Raw genomic sequence first — 14,310 nt, 5'->3', positions numbered from 1 at the left:
GGAGGGACAGGGTTGTAATCATGGGGGGCTTCAATTATTCTCATATTGAGTGGGTCAGTTTGTGTTCTGGTCACGAAAAGGAGACTGGATTCCTTGACATGCTAAATGACTGTGCCTTAGAGCAGCTAGTCATGGAGCCCACCAGAGGACAGGTAACTCTGGATTTAATATTGTGCAGTACACAGGACCTGGTTAGAGATGTCAATGTTACAGAGCCATTGGAGAACAGTGATCATGCTGCGATCCGTTTCGACGTGAACGTTGGGGGAAGAATACTGGGCAAATCTCTCACAAAAACCCTTGACTTCTGATGGGCGGACTTCCCTCAAATGAGGAGGCTGGTTAGAAGGAGGTTGAAAGGGAAGGTAAAAAGAGTCCAATCTCTCCAGAGTGCATGGAGGCTGCTTAAAACAACAGTAATAGAGGCCCAGCAGAGGTGTATACCACAAAGAAAGAAGGGCTCCACTAAATCCAGGAGAGTGCCCGCATGGCTAACCAGCCAAGTTAGAGAGGCTGTGAAGGGCAAGGAAGCTTCCTTCTGTAGATGGAAGTCTTGCCCTATTGAGGAGAATAAAAAGGAACATAAACTGTGGCAAAAGAAATGTAAGAAGGTGATACGGGAGGCCAAGCGAGACTATGAGGAACACATGGCCAGTAGCATTAAGGGGATTAATAAAAGCTTCTTCAAATATGTTAGAAGCAGGAAACCCGCCAGAGAAGCGGTTGGCCCTCTGGATGGTGAGGGGGGGAAGGGGGAGATAAAAGGAGACTTAGAGGTGGCAAACAAATTAAATGAGTTCTTTGCATCTGTCTTCATGACAGAAGACCTCGGGCAGATACTGCTGCCCGAACAGCCCCTCCTGACCGAGGAATTAAGTCAGATAGAGGTTAAAAGAGAAGATCTCATTAATAAATTAAAGATCAATAAGTCACCGGGCCCTGATGGCATCTACCCAAGAGTTATTAAGGAATTGAAGAATGAAGTTGCTGATCTCTTGACTAAAATATGCAACTTGACCCTCAAAACGGCCACAGTGCCAGAAGATTGGAGGATAGCAAATGTCACACCGATTTTTAAAAAGGGAAAGAGGGGGGACCCGGGAAACTATAGGCCAGTCAGCCTAACATCTATACCGGGTAAGATGGTGGAATGCCTCATCAAAGACAGAATCTCAAAACACAAAGACAAACAGGCTTTGCTGAGGGAGAATCAGCATGGCTTCTGTAAGGGTAAGTCTTGCCTCACGAATCTTATAGAATTCTTTGTAAAGGTCAACAGGCATGTGGATGCAGGAGAACCCGTAGAAATTATATATCTGGATTTTAAAAGGCGTTCGATATTGTCCCTCACCAAAGGCTACTAAAAAAACTCCACAGTCAGGGAATAAGAGGACAGGTCCTCTCATGGATTGAGAACTGGTTGAAGACCAGGAAACAGAGAGTGGGTGTCAATGGGCAATTTTCACAATGGAGAGAGGTGAAAAGCAGTGTGCCCCAAGGATCTGTCCTGGGACCAGTGCTTTTCAACCTCTTCGTAAATGACCTGGAGACAGGGGTGAGCAGTGAGGTGGCTAAGTTTGCAGACGACACCAAACTTTTCCAAGTGGTGAAGACCAGAAGTGATTGTGAGGAGCTCCAGAAGGATCTCTCCAGACTGGCAGAATGGGCAGCAAAATGGCAGATGCGCTTCAATATCAGTAAGTGTAAAGTCATGCACATTGGGGCAAAAAATCAAAACTTTAGATATAGGCTGATGAGTTCTGAGCTGTCTGTGACAGATCAGGAAAGAGATCTTGGGGTGGTGGTGGACAGGTCGATGAAAGTGTCGACCCAGTGTGCGGCGGCAGTGAAGAAGGCCAATTCTATGTTTGGGATCATTAGAAAAGGTATTGAGAACAAAACAGCTAATATTATAATGCCATTGTACAAATCGAGTATTTGTGTCCAGTTCTGGTCGCCGCATCTCAAAAAGGATATAGTGGAAATGGAAAAGGTGCAAAGGAGAGCGACTAAGATGATTACTGTGCTGGGGCACCTTCTTTATTAGGAAACGCTACAGCGTTTGGGCCTCTTCAGCCTAGAAAAGAGGCACCTGAGAGTGGACATGATTGTGACATACAAAATTATGCATAGGATGGACAGAGTCGATAGAGGGATGCTCTTTAGACTCTCACATAACACCAGAACCAGGGGACATCCACTAAAATTGAGTGTTGGGAGAGTTAGAACAGACAAAAGAAAATATTTCTTTACTCAGTGTGTGATTGGTCTGTGGAACTCCTTGCTGCAGGATGTGGTGATGGCATCTGGCCTGGGCGCCTTTAAAAGGGGATTGGAGAAGTTTTTGGAGGAAAAATCCATTACGGGTTCCATGCCATGATGTGTATGTGCAACCTCCTGATTTTAGAAATGGGCTATGTCAGAAGGCCAGATGCAAGGGAGGGCACGAGGATGAGGTCTATTGTTATCTGGTGTGCTCCCTGGGGCATTTGTTGGGCCACTGTGAGATACAGGAAGCTGGACTAGATGGGCCTATGGCCTGATCCAGTGGGGCTGTTCTTATGTTCTAATGTGGGCAATTATAAAGATGTGCATTCAAACAAAGAATTATATACATTGCTTTTCATTCATGCTTCTGCATAATTTTTCTGTTTTATGGGATCAATACCTTAGGCATGTTATTGTTGATTTGCATGTTTGAATGACTTCTGCTCTTGTAATACCAGTATATTATCAATGTTTGTATGGGTGAAAGATCTGCAAAACCTGAATAGAACTTCCTGACAGAGTAGAAGTTTGAACCTATGTCTCCTACATGTTTGGATTGTCCCCAGCTTCTAGAATCCTAAACTGTATCCAGCCTCACTTACAGGCTGGATGCTCTGAATGAAAAGTTACCTGACCAGAGTCAGTTCTTGGGGCTTGTGTTCCTTAGCTGTGTGTGGTTTACTATGTGATTAGCCCTTGTGTCTAATTTAAAAACCAGCATCTGGTAACATGCTAAAAGAACATTTTATATAGATCTGATTTTAACTGATTTGTGTAGAACTGTTTCTATACAAATCAGCAGTAAAGCAGAAATCTGTTCTCCCAGCAGTAAAGTCGAAATCAAATCAGTGCAAGTAGAAGCAAAGAAATAACGGCACCACTGGAAGCCACTCTTGTAGCAAGGGATACTGGCATACTCCTCTTTGATTATACTTGCTGTTGACAATCCATGTGAATTTCATTCTTTCTTACATTCATTTCCTGCCTTTCCCATGCCAAAGCAAATGCCCAAGGCATGGAATCCATGGAAGTCACCAGTCAGTGCACAGTGATGTCTGAACAATCCAGTTACATCACCCCCCCCCCCACATGCAGCATCACTGCCATTAAAAGATTGCACTGCCTTCCTCAGTAAAAATATTCTATAAAAGTGGTTTCCAAACTGTGGGTCAGGACCTGTCAGTGGGTTGCAACTCTATTTTGGGTGGGTTACGAAACTGACAAGCCAACAAGGAAAATGTATTGAGCCGTACGGAAAATGGAAGGAGCAGCATGTGCATGTTTACTTGTGAGTAGCCAACTGTGCCTTGGCTCTTATTGAAGGCCAGGCAAAGGGGAATACAAGGTCACCAGAATGATCCTCATCCAATGAACATGAAGTTCAATAAACACTCCAGAAGATGGTCCCCCCCACCCTGATAAAAAGGCTTGAGTGACTGGTAAAGTAACACTTTTGAAGTGTTGTAAAGCTAGGTGAGTCACAATAAAGTGACCCATTTTTAAAAGTGGGTTCTGGTGCTAAAAAGTTTGGGAACCACTGTTCTATAGTGATAACTGTAGTGACAAGCCACAAGCCTCCTGGCAGACAGGGGCTTGAATCTCTTGGCAACCCAAATGCAGACAGCAATAGGCACTACATACAACCCTTTTGCTTGGGGAAGTGTCGGAGTCACAGAGGAAATGGAGTTGTTTCAAACACAATAGCCAGCCTGCTGTATTATTCAGTGGTTAAAGGAAGCCTGCGAGAGCCCAATAGACATTGTTCACAATTCTGCATACAGCCTATCTTTATGTGTGTGTTTGTATAAAGGGAACAGGCATTTTGTGGAAAAGAGTGCCCCTTCTTCAAAGGAGGGAAATTACGACAACAAACTTGTAGGAGGTAGGAGCAGCCTAAGAGATTTGCAGGAAAGAGCAATGCTGTTTAGAAGCTGAGACTAGATGTTGCTTTTTTCCCTAAGGTGATCTCAGCATTCTATACTAATCAAGATTTCTCATTGCCTGTGTTCTTTACTTCAGAAGGAAAAAGGACTCTGCACCCGCTGGGTATTAATAAAGCTCTTCCCTTCAGTGTTTATAGAGCTGCATCCTTCTGGACAGACAAGAGACTGTTACTAGGGAATTTGCAAGAGCAAAAACCTGCAAGAGCAATAAGCCCAATACCCAGCAGCAGACTCATTGTAATTTACAGCTATTATCCTGCTGGAACTAGCATTCTGGCAGTGTTCTTTATGGCAGTTGCAAATGTGATGTGTTGGAGAGAGCAGCCAGGCTGCCCCACCGTGGCAGGCCCACCTATCAGCGGACCCTCCATGGCCCCTGGCACCAGTAATTCAGCGTGGGGGAGGTGGGGAGAGGGCAGGGAGGGGGGAGGAATGAGGAGGAGACAGCGGTGGAATGGGGTGCAGAAGAAGGGCTGAAAGGGTGTAGTGTCAGTGGCAATATCTTATGCCCCTTCCAGGTTTTCATCCACCTTCCTAAGTTCACTCAGATTTGTACCAGTGATATTGCTCCAAGTGGATCTGTTCCAGCACCAGAGGTTTACTTTACCCATAAGAGACCTCTGTGATTGCTCCCCCTCTCCTCCCCTGCAGGATGCACTGTGCATTCTGGTGGTGTGGCTGCATTGGTGGGGGAGGGAATGGACAGAATTGGACCCTAAGATCATCTCCCTTGTTTACCAGTTGACTAAGAAAGAGCCACTAGCACCCTTGAAAGCAGACTCTACCAAAGTGGCTTCAGTCTGCTCAGCAAGCCCAATAAGTGTTCCTGTTCCATTCCTGGAGCTGTGCAGAACAGCAATATGGCGTATGCCATTGACCTTAATCAAACACTGCTCTGATACGAGGTTGGGAGCGGATGCCTCTTGGGTATTCTGCACCCACCTCCAGGTAAGAGGGAAGATAACTAGCCTCCCCACTTTGTGATAGCACTGAGACCCCAAAAGAGAAGATAGATTGCCTACTTATAATTCAAGTGATCACCTTTGCCAAAGCCACTTTGCAGAAAGTGGTCACTTCTGCAGAAAGTAGGTTTCCTGCTGATAATTATAATTTTTCAAGTGGTAATCTCTGTGGAAACAGAACCCAGAAACAGAACGTGACTGTTCTTCAAATGCTCTGGCTCCAACCGTTGTGTCTCCAAATTCTATTACAGGGGGGGCCAAACTTGTTTTATGTAAGAGCCAAATATGATAAACTTCAAATGTTTGAGAGCTACAATATTTACGAAGAATTTAGTTCTTAAATATATTTACTCCCCATCAACATTAAACTTATGATTTTATCCAGTGGACTCTCAGTTTACACCCAGAAGATAATTTTAAGACTTGAAAACTTCTTATTTACCTTTATATTAATTGTGATACAAACAAGGAGCTCAGCCAACAGATTTCTGAGAGCCACACATCATATGTCAAAGAGCCACATGTCGCTTGTGAACCACAGTTTGGCCACTTCTGTACTATAATTTTGAATCTAGGGGCGGAAGAGGGATTGAATAGTCTACCCTGGCGATCTCCAGGGTAGCTCAGAAAAGGACCACATTCTCCTCTAGGAAATCTGATGCTTCTCTCCACCCTGAGATAAAAACCACACATCTTCATTTGAAATTTCGAGACAAATTTCAAGAGAAACCCTAAGTAGAATTCATTTCCATAGTTCTAATAAGATGTCACTAAGGTAATGGTTCCCAAATTGGTGGGTCACAACCCACCAGGGGAATGGGAAGCAGGGCAGTCCCCCGTAAGAGGAGTGGCCCTGCAGGAATGGCAGTGGTGGCGCTGCACCAATCTCAGCGCCACCACAACCAAAGGGCTTTTTCATTTACCTGGGTGGCAGTGCTAACTTTCAGCAGAGGGGGTGGGGCTCACAGCATTTATCTCCTGTTGGAACCCACCAAGTTCTTGGCAACAGTCATGCATGCCGAAATTCTTTTTCTCCTTCCTGACCCAATTTGCCCTAGGAGTCTCCTTGAACAAGCAAGAGAGCTGGTGTAGGTCCAAGGTGACCCCTTGAAGACCAGGCAGTAAGATTTTTACTTACCTCCCTGGGCTGTTTGACCCCCCAGCCCCACCCATAGCATGCAGTGTGCGCTTAATTGGTGCACTGCATGGTCTGGAGTGGTGGGGGATATGATTGGGCTCTTAATTGTTTAAAATAAAATATGAATAATAAATCTGCAGTAATAGTGTTTTGTGGTTCACATGATTGTGAATTCAGATTGTGTTGAATTTGATTCTTAAAAGAACTCCTAAACTTTAATTAGATAATCCACAAATGCTTTTCTATATAAAAGTTATGACTGCAGTTATAGTACTTACATTTCCAATTAATATACATCCCTGTTGCATGCCTAGACATTGTGTCTTTTTCTGATATTTCATTTTAACGTTTGTTTTCCAGATAAAGGCTTGTATTCATATAATTCAGGTAAATTTTAAGCATGCTGAAGTGTTTCTTGCTTGCATACCTATTCACAGCTGATTTTATGTTATTGATGTAGTTCTGCTACCTATTGTGCATCAGTTCAACTGGTAATTTCCTCTGTGTGTTTTGTTTTCTGCTTTTCAGAAGTAGGCCTTCGTTTTTGCATTTTTAAAATAAATTTGCAAAATTTTAGTTGCTTAATAGTGTAAGCATTTTTTCGAAGCAAACTAAAACCCAGCTATTTTCTAACTCCTTTGTTATGATTCCATGTGAGATTGAATTTTATTAGTATTAGTATGTTTAAGTACTCATTATGGTAGATGTAGAGAATTCTGTTAAAATTAACAAATTAACAGTGCTACTACTAGTCTATACTGTGACTTGTTATAAATACTTAAATGATACAAAATAATGGTAAGTAAAATACTATGGAACTTTGCATAATGCCTTCCTGATGGTGTTGCTGTACAGATGGGGGAGAAGGTGTTTTAGAATGGTTCCATTTTTATTTTAAAAAATGATTCATTTAATTATTAATTCATTAAAGATTGGTTTGTTTCTTATTCAGTTAGTTCATTTATGTTTTTCCATGTGTTTTTGCTTGCCATTTATTTCAGTGGGAGACCCAGCAAATCTCTAACTTTGGTGGTTTTCCGTACAACTAGAACAATTTTTCCCCAGAGGTTTTAGGACAGGTGTCCACCCATATCCACAGGACTCCATTTCATCCCCCCCCCATGGATGCAGAAACTGTGGATAAGAGGGGACCCCAAAGGGAGAAGTTAAATGCTTACTGCTCCACCCCTGCGTGTGCACCTCCCATGCCCATTTTGATTGTTTCACAAGCCAGACAGCCAGTATGTTTCTTCCTTTAACAGCAGCTATAGCAGAGGAACACATCAAGCCGACAAGAGGAACACGTCTAGTGCCTCGTCTGGACACTAGAAGGAGGAGAACAAATGTTAACAGGAAGTAGGAAGCTTCCTTTTAAAGTTTATTCTCCTTCCTCTAGCATCCAGGCTATTTGCCTGCTTTATACGTTCCTATGCTGTAGCTGCTGTTAAAGGAAGCTGCTGCTGCTGTTCAAGAAACATGCTGGCCAGCTGGCTTGCAAAACAGTCAATGAAGATAATGAGCCCTGAGAACCGCAAATACTGAATTCACTGATATGGATTGACACCTATATACCTTAAAGATACAAAAATGGCAGATTTCAGAGGTGTCTCGTTTTAGACAGGTGGATATACTAGTAGCTTCTCACTGATTTCATATGAGAGATCCAGCAGTTCTTCTCCTAAGTCTAACTTCTGTGTTTTTCATCTGATAGGCATGACATTTTCAAGCATTTTGTAACCCTTCCAAAGGATTAGACCTGTTAAATTTCAGTCATATAGGACAAAGAGCTTTCACTTTATGTATAATTTAAAAGGCACATCAATTTCACTACTCTCTCACTTACCCAACCCTCACAACCTTTTCTGGAACTATTGTAGTAGCACTACAAGTGGGACTAAGTTGAAAATGGATAAACAGGTACTGGCATTTGCTCTTTCTTTTAGGCTCCAAAAACAAAAATAGCAGGCATTTGGAGAAAACTATTGGCTGGTGGGAGGGGACTGAGGATGAGCTGCTGCCACAGTCCACCTTCTGAGATGAACCATTGGGGCCCCATGTAGCATTGGTGGGGTCCTAGGCCTGTGCATAGTGCAGTCCTGTACTCACGTGCCTCAGGGCCTTTCCCTGGGGGAAGGGGACAAATGTCTCCTTCCACCAAGAAGATGTCAGTGGCTGCCTGGTGTGCGTAGGATGCAGCGGCAGTCATTTTGGCACTGCTGCACCTCTGGGCACAGGCAGCTCTGGATTGGGCTGTCACTTGCCATGGCGGATGACCCATGGTAGATACTGGACAGGGGGAATACATATCTGCTGGACCTCTCAGTGGCTATTGATACAATTAATCATGGTATCCTAGGCTATTTTGTTGAGTTGGGCTTAGGAGTCACTGCCTTGCAGTGACTCTACTCTTACCTGAATAATAGTTCTCAAAAGGTGGTGCTAGGAGGGTAGTGTTTGATCCCTTGATCTTTGGATGATGGGATCGTCGAGGTTCAGTCTTGTCTTCTGTGCTTTTTAACATCTACATCAAGTGGGCAAACATTTTGGTAGGAGGGCCACATCATCTCTCTGACACTGTGTTGAGGGTGGGGAGAAAGAATTAATTTACACTTCAGATTTGAATAAATTTACATAAATGAATACATTAGAGACGGAACTTATATGAATGAATAAATTTTATTGAGCTTATTTATAATACACATGCAAACTATAATACAGGTATGTAGAACCACATGTGAACTATGAACTGTTTGACACACACCTCTTGCATAGTGAAAACATACAGACCAAGCCAGAAATGCATGGAGACATAAGTTGTTCAGAAGCAAGGGCGGGGGTTAAAATAATGCCCAGGGAAAAGCAGAAAATACATGGAAACTATAAAAGACCTTGCTCTAATTCGGCCCACAGTTCATCTGGTTGTCGCAACTGGCAGTCGCGGGCCAGAGGTAGCTCCAACAGTCTCTGATGGGCCAGATTGGGAGACCCCAAGGGCCACAAATGGCCCCCAGGCCAGGGCTTACCCACCCCTGATCTACATGAAACAACTGGGAGATGTTGACCGCATGTTTGAGTTGTGGTGTAAACCCAACAATTCCTCTCATTTTCATCTTGTTCCCCACTCTCCCCTGTTTAGAAATGCAACTGAATGGGGAACAGCCTTGGTAGAATGTATCCGCTGACACCAGTCCAGGGAATCATACCAAGCAGAAGGGGGCTTTCTGGGCAAAATCCCCTTCCAAGGGGTACTGCATCTCAGGGGTTCTTTTCAAAATCACTCTTACAATAGCACCTGCAGAGCAACTTGATAGTCTGCTGTACTTCCTGTTTCAGGAACCAGGCAGACACAGAGTTAAACTATAAACAGTTAATAAAAAGTTTAACCAAAATGGGAAATGGGAAAGAAAAGGCAAATAAAAAAGATAAACTTGGTAAGGAAACATACAGAGGGATTCCAAAAAGATGCAATAATAACACAGGCCTACAAAATTGAGGGTCAGAAAAGTTTTTCCCAAACTTTATGGTGGTTTGATATGAATTTGGGGTGCCGATTCCAAAAACAGCATCCGTTTTGCCCTATCACATCTAGTTTTGGAGATATAGTATGGCCTCATTAGTGAAGGGTTCAAGCAGCTTCCTCATGAGGAAGCCATGGTGTAGGCTTCCTCATGAGGAAGCTGCTTGAACCATTCACTAAAGAGGCCATACTATATCTCCAAAACTAGATGTGATAGGGCAAAACGGATGCCTTTTTTGGAATCGGAACCCCAAATATACCCAGGAATTGGTGTAACATTTAAGGAAGCAAAATGTGTGTTGGCCTGTGTAATAGATGCTAGCAGATGGAACTGGATCTCACACATTGTGCATTAAGTTGGAATGGGAGATTTTGCGAGCATGCTAGAATGATTGCAAACAGGCAAAAATGGTATAAGCTCTTTTGATTGCTAGCTAGACTTTTTCCCTGTTAATTACCTGAAGGATGGGACCTCCAGCACCTTTTCACTTACCTCCTCAAGTGGGTCTCTTCTACATAGAGCTGACTACGTGAGCTTTGGACAGGTGGAACAAAAGAGCAACTCTTTTCCAGCTTGGAATTTTATCACTTTGCTGTAATGATGTCATCGGTCAACCTGATTGGAGGAGGGAGACTACCTGGATATCTGTCTTCCCTGTCCAGGAGGAGAACTGGCAGGAACATGAGCCATCAGCCGACTCATTCCTGACTCATGGAAGAGAAGGGCTTTTCTCTCCCTCTTGGCTTATGACATTTTGCAAAATGGGCAATCAAGCTGTCTGTGAATCCCTGCAACTGAGTGGCACATAAGTTGCTGTTGGGGGAGAGAGAAAACTGCTCTAAACCCAGGAAAACAGACAGAAAATACACAGAAACAAGCAAGGGGACTTGGGGATACACAACGATTCCTCAAACTACATAATGGTTTCGGACCAGAAAATTTAAAACCTTGTCCCTCTCCATATGAATATGCTTGCCCATTTAATTCAGCATCTGACACCTTGCTTCATATTCCCTTACCATTAGAGGGAATACATACAGAACTTTCTCTGTTGCAGTCTTCAACCTGTTATGCAACCTACATTCACCAGATCCTGCTGACTAAGAGCCCAATCCTATGCATGTCTATTCAGAAGTAACTCCCATTGTAGTCAGTGGGCTTACTCCCAGTTAAGTGTGGATAGGGTTGCAGCCTTATTCATCAGTTCAAATGCATGATGTTCTGTTCATAATGTCAGCCCAACATAACCATTATATGAAATTGGCCGTAAATTCTTTTAGGGTGGTATATTGTGCACATTAGGAGTAAGCTCCAATGAACACAGTGGCACTTACTTATGAATAGTCATGAATTGGATTGTACTGTCTGTTGTACATCACATTCTGACCTCTTATTCCTGCCTCTTATTTTTCATCACATTTTGTGTAGTTTGAGAGTATTATTTAAACTATATTATTTTCATGAACTGTGCTTTTTTTGTAACTTTTAAAATGTGATTTTATGTTGTTCTTCTGTTTGTTTTGCTATAAGATGCTCTCAAATCCCCCTAAGGCAGAAAAAAGGAATATAAATTTAAACATAAATACACAAATAAATAAATCCCTTTCCTTAAATTATTAGTATTAGTAACAAAAAGTTAACAAAGCGGTTTACAAAGTCAAATAACGAGTAACCCAATCCTGAGCTGCTCGGTGCGTGGGGCTGCAGCGGCGCCAAAAATGGCCACTGCTGCATTCTGCACGCTCCAGGCAGCCGCCGCCACCTCTTCGAGAGAAGGGGACTTTTGTCCCCTTTCCCCAGGTAAACCTAGTAACCCCACAATGAGGCTATTCAATTCTATGTTGGATGGCCAGCAAACCTCCACTGGTCCTGCTGCCCCACCCCCTTCCCCCGAAACGCCTCCTCTGGCCCTCTCCCCACCCTCTCTCCGCCTCCCCCTGCCCCAGAACGCCTTCTCCCTGCCTCCCCCACACCCCCATCTATCTGCTGTTTGGTGGTCTGTGCAACTGCCAAGTGGCAGAGCTCCGGTGCTAGCCCAGTGCCGGCCAGCACCGGTGGAGCACTGGTGCTAGGGCCCGCAAACACGCCTTATGGCATGTTTACAACAGTGTGTGCCAGCGGTAAACCAGCATGTACTCCTTAGGATTGGGCCCTAAATTGCTCCTTGTCCCAAAAGACTCACAATCTAAAAAGATACAGATGAACACCAGCAAACAGCCACTAGAAAAAAACACTGCGCTGGAGTGAAAAGAGACAGTTACTCTCTCCCTTAAATATAAAAGTAATTAAGTATAAGTATATTAAGTAAACTTAATATAAATATGCTTAAATATAAGAAAGGGCACAGTCCAGCCCTTGACCTGGGCTGGCACAAGTTCCTTGTGCTGGCCTTTTGTGCCTCCTCAGGAGTTGGCTAGGCCAATGTGTAGAGACACATCAAGCCTCTGAGGTAGGCAGGGAAGGGACGGGAGGTAGGCATTCCTGTGCTGGGGGAGGGCGGGAATAGGCAGCCCCAGGGGTGGGCAGGGAGGAGGAGGCAGTTATGCCAGATCCAAGCTCCCGTTCCTGGGAACAATGGAGTGACTTCAAGCTGCTCTGCTCTCCTCGGACTTGCATGCAAGTCCGAGGAGATTCATAGGGGAAAGGGCACCTTTCCCAGAAGTAAGGAGAAAAGCATGCCTCTGGCTGAGCCGCTTTTGGTCCTTATCCTGCGCTGGATACAGCGCAAACCTCTTGGCTTGCTTGTTCCAGTGCAAGATATTGCACCCTAACTCATTTTTTTCTGCATGTCAAGAGTCAGAATTCTTTGCTAAGCAATAGATTTATCATCCCTGTGGGTTTTTCTTCTACCAAGCAGTACTGATTCTGTACATCCATATCTGAAACTAGGACTTTGTTCTGGTCTTCTCTATCTTGGGAATGAATCTTTATGTACGTCAATATTAAATGTTAGTTCTATCATGGAACAAATTATTATCTTTGTACAGAAACTCTGGTTTTTATAGTATTTAAAATTTTACTGAATAATTTTTCCTATCCTCTTCCTGTCAGTGTACCTACTCCAGATATTTCCTTTCACATCATCAGTGTGATGGCAGACATAGTGATTAATCATTGTTAAACACTGCGAACACTCTATAGGAGCACGTGCCTCCCCCCCCACCCTTCTCATCTCCTTAATGTTGGTGTTATGTCTTTATCAAAATGAACTGTGAGTAAATCTGTCAGGGTTCACTGATGAATTAGCTCACATCAGATACTGGAGGAAGTGAGGAGGAAAAGTCATGGTCTTGTAACTTATTTCTGCTCTTTTAACTCATTTTTACCCAGCCCACAGGTGTATACATTTGGTCCCTGTTGCATATATGCAACGTTGAGCAGAAATTGCTTTAATAATGGTTTAAAGACAGGAAACATTATCTCTGCCCTAATCCCTGGAATGAGACTGCTGGGAAGAAGTCAGAAATCATCCTAGTGTGTGAAACATATGCTTGCTTTTAACACCCTTGTATTGTAGTTACACAATTTTGTGGCAAAATAGGTTTAACTGAAATGAAATCCAAAGGTAAACATTGCTCTAGGGCAATTTTTAAACATAAGCTATAAGACTGCAGTGTTTCTCAAACTTTGAGGAAGCTTTACTCCCTCAGTATGTTCTTGCAGGGGACAGGCTAGAGCAGCAATGCAATCCCCAGGTTCATGTCGCTTAGGGGGATGAGGGGGGTGCTTTGCACTTACAGGGCTGCAGCAGGCTGCAGGAGGCGTGGGGAGTCCCTTAAAGGGACAGTAGAAGCTTTACACAAACTGGTGGGTCACGATCCACCAGTTTGAGAACCTCTGCTCTAAGGATATGCCTGATGTTTGAGAAAAAAGATATTTATCTGAGGTTATGCTATATTTTGCCTACACTGTACAACAGCAACCTTGGCATATGATTATAAGGAGAGAAAGAGCTTATTTCTGTGTACCTACTGCTTTATATATTTAATATATAAGGTTATTATATATTATATGCCAAGGTTGCTGTTGTACAGTGTAGGCAAAATATAGCATAACCTCAGATAAATATTTTTTTTCTCAAACATCAGGCATATCCTTAGAGCAGAGGTTCTCAAACTGGTGGATCGTGACCCACCAGTTTGTGTAAAGCTTCTACTGTCCCTTTAAGGGACTCCCCACGCCTGCTGCAGCCCTGTAAGTGCAAAGCACCCCCCTCATCCCCCTAAGCGACATGAACCTGGGGATTGCATTGCTGCTCTAGCCCGTCCCCTGCAAGAACATACTGAGGGAGTAAAGCTTCCTCAAAGTTTGAGAAACACTGCAGTCTGCATTTAGAACCGTTCCAGCTGTTGAGGAGGGAGCTATGCGAGGGAGATGCATTCGGTATCTTTAGTTGATTTGTCTTCAGTGATCCATCTAGCTATTTCCTTTAGGGCCTTTTGTAACTTACATTTTCAAACTGTGCTAAATTATCCACTTAT

At 43.5% G+C, this 14,310-nt stretch overlaps 1 protein-coding gene across 28 annotated transcripts in view; it reads left to right on the top strand.

The window, feature by feature from the left end:
* The window catches only part of RIMS2 (regulating synaptic membrane exocytosis 2), a 513,992-nt gene that overhangs the window by 274,732 nt on the left and 224,950 nt on the right, over positions 1-14,310 (top strand). For 2 of the 28 annotated variants that reach the window (XM_066624814.1, XM_066624811.1), the window contains one exon: positions 6,672-6,698. The exons of the other annotated variants lie outside the window; for them this stretch is intronic. In XM_066624814.1, coding sequence (XP_066480911.1) covers positions 6,672-6,698 — 27 coding nt within the window. The remainder of the gene's footprint in view (positions 1-6,671; positions 6,699-14,310) is intronic. 28 annotated transcript variants of the gene reach the window in all.

This window comes from Tiliqua scincoides, chromosome 4, assembly GCF_035046505.1.
Source record: "Tiliqua scincoides isolate rTilSci1 chromosome 4, rTilSci1.hap2, whole genome shotgun sequence".
NCBI classification, from domain to species: domain Eukaryota; kingdom Metazoa; phylum Chordata; class Lepidosauria; order Squamata; family Scincidae; genus Tiliqua; species Tiliqua scincoides.
This window is presented reverse-complemented; position numbering and strand designations above follow the sequence as displayed.